Source organism: Ornithodoros turicata, chromosome 2, assembly GCF_037126465.1.
Source record: "Ornithodoros turicata isolate Travis chromosome 2, ASM3712646v1, whole genome shotgun sequence".
NCBI classification, from domain to species: Eukaryota; Metazoa; Arthropoda; class Arachnida; order Ixodida; family Argasidae; genus Ornithodoros; species Ornithodoros turicata.
This window is the reverse complement of record NC_088202.1, coordinates 10,127,599-10,129,959: the sequence shown is the minus strand read 5'-3', so window position 1 is coordinate 10,129,959 and position 2,361 is coordinate 10,127,599. Positions and strand designations below refer to the sequence as shown.

The 2,361-nt window shown below is 47.9% G+C and overlaps 1 protein-coding gene across 1 annotated transcript; it reads left to right on the top strand.

The window, feature by feature from the left end:
* The first annotated feature begins 323 nt into the window (after positions 1-323).
* On the top strand, positions 324-1,722 carry LOC135383091 (rhomboid-related protein 2-like). The gene has a single exon (XM_064612716.1). The coding sequence runs from the start codon at positions 358-360 to the stop codon at positions 1,507-1,509; it is 1,152 nt and encodes a 383-aa protein (XP_064468786.1). The 5' UTR covers positions 324-357; the 3' UTR covers positions 1,510-1,722.
* The last annotated feature ends 639 nt before the right edge of the window (positions 1,723-2,361 follow it).

The window sequence follows — 2,361 nt, the reverse complement described above, 5'->3', positions numbered from 1 at the left end:
CGGTTAAGTGCGAGAATCTGTGTGTCTATCTGTGGGACGCATGCAGTCCGACGCATAAACACTACCCTATATACGACGAGCACCAACGGGAAGCAGAGGACACAGCAATAGATACTGCTGGAGTGGAAAGTCGTTCTCGCTCGGTCGCGTATGGAATTTTATTTTCTCCTCGCTTTACCCCCGACCGATCGATTTCCGGTTCTGTGACGCACTTCCGCTCAGCTCGGGCTCTGCTCCGAGCGAATAAACGTAAACACCCTTTGCGGAGCATGCCCAATGGTTGAGGAAGAATAAGCATTGGGCTACCTTTGCCACTTCTGCGAAGTCGAAGAAGAGGAAGGGCTATATTGTGTTACTATGGCGTTACGGTCACTACCAGCGCGAAACATGGTGGCTTCAAACGGAACTTCCTGCGTTAATAACGGCTCGTTTGAAGACCGGTCAGAAATCCTGGAGTTCCTAGAGCAATGTCGACTTGAAAGCCGCCAGGAACTAACCATAGAAGACCTCCGGCGGGGCTTAGCACGTGACCCATCGAACGAAGTTATCAGGGATTTCACCAGGCTATCCGAATCAGAAGGCAAATCCTCATTCACCTTGGAAGAGTGCTACTGCGTCCTCACCACAAGCGACATTCTCAGATACAATCCTTGGCTGTCCAAGATCTTGAAGTTTACCAGCTACATGGTCGTCTCAAAACGGGATCGTCCAGCTGCCATTGCACGTTGCCTCGACAGTTACACCAGCTGCAGAAGCGGGTCGTCGAGGGAAAAGCTCCGCTCGCTCCGGAAGCCTCTTCTGCAGCTCCCAACGTTCATCCTAATCATGTCGACTATTCAGGTGGCGACATTCACCTACTATTGTGTTAATCCGTCCTGCACTAGAATCACGTACCTGTGTCAGATCCCCTGTAACAGCTCCATGATATTTGACCCACGTAAGAGGCACGAAGCCTGGAGGTACATCTCGTACTCTCTTGTTCACGACGGATTTGTTCATCTATTTGGAAATGTCATTTTACAGATAGGATTCGGGCTCCCGCTGGAGATTATCCACGGCTGGTGGAGGATAGCGGTCATATATCTCTGTGGTCTGCTGTGCGGGCCCCTGAGTCAGTCTTTCATAAACCCTAACGCATTCATCGCTGGATCGTCCAGCGGAGTTTACTCCTTGCAGACTGCTCACTTGGCGAATATTGTGATCAATTTTAAAGACATGGAGTTTGTATTGCTGAGGCTCGTCATTTTGTTGCTCGTCTATGGTCAGGACTTGTATCGATACCTCTACGGTGTGCGGGAATTACATGGAAGGAGTGTTGGTTATGTTGGCCATTACGGTGGAGCTGTTGCAGGACTGTTTGTTGGTGTTCCTGTCCTGAAAGCCTTTCACTACGCGCCATGGATGAAGACCGTTGAATGCGCCATGTTTGCTATATTCTGCGTTTTTGTAACATCTGCCGTGTTGTGGAATGTGTTCAGTCCTGAATACTTTACGATAGTTCCTACTTGAGCCATTTAGACGCCTTTTAGGATTAAAATATATGGCACTTGCAAAGCAGTTGTAGAGTGGTGTGTGTGTTTCCTGAATGTTCAATTTTAGGGTGGTATTCAGGTATCCATGGAGTGTCAGGATGAGTCCTGCGAAGGGGGAACTGTGTGCTGAGAGATGCTTGACTTAGAGTCGAGATCAGCTGCCTATTTGGGCATTGGGTGCGCTGCACGTTGCAAAGCAAACCAACTTGTGTAGTGAAATAAAAGTAGTTGATAGACGTGGTTGCCTTCCGTTGTCCTCGTGTTTTGTCGCCACGTCGGGTTTTGTCGTGTTGTCGCCAACCAACTCGGCAGCTATGCAGTGCAATTTGTACAGTGGAAGCTGTTAAGGGGAAGATGTCAGCAAATCACCGTGCGTGGCACAAAACCAACTGTGGCACACACACGCGCGCGCGCACACACACACGCAAACACACACACGCAAACACATGCTCACACACGCGCACACGCTCTCTCTCACACACGCTTACACACACGCACGCACAAACAACCAAATTGTGCTATTTTCAGCCGCCGCTAAAAATCGCAGCATCTCCGCTGATCACTGCAAAGTTTTCTAATCCAAAGAGTGTTTCAATGATGTTGCTTTGAATAATCAGAATGACGTGCTTGACCATATTTTTGGTTAGAACAATTACTACCTGTTTCACATGGTGTGCGATATCAGTGTTCTGTTTGTCGAGCTTTGGTCTCTGTTAGATTGGAAATAGCATGTCACATTACAGCCAATTATGTTAGAAGATATTTTCTATAAAACACTTTAAGGCTCTCAGCTTTGAGTTATTATGATTTGATGGCTGCAATGGCTTAA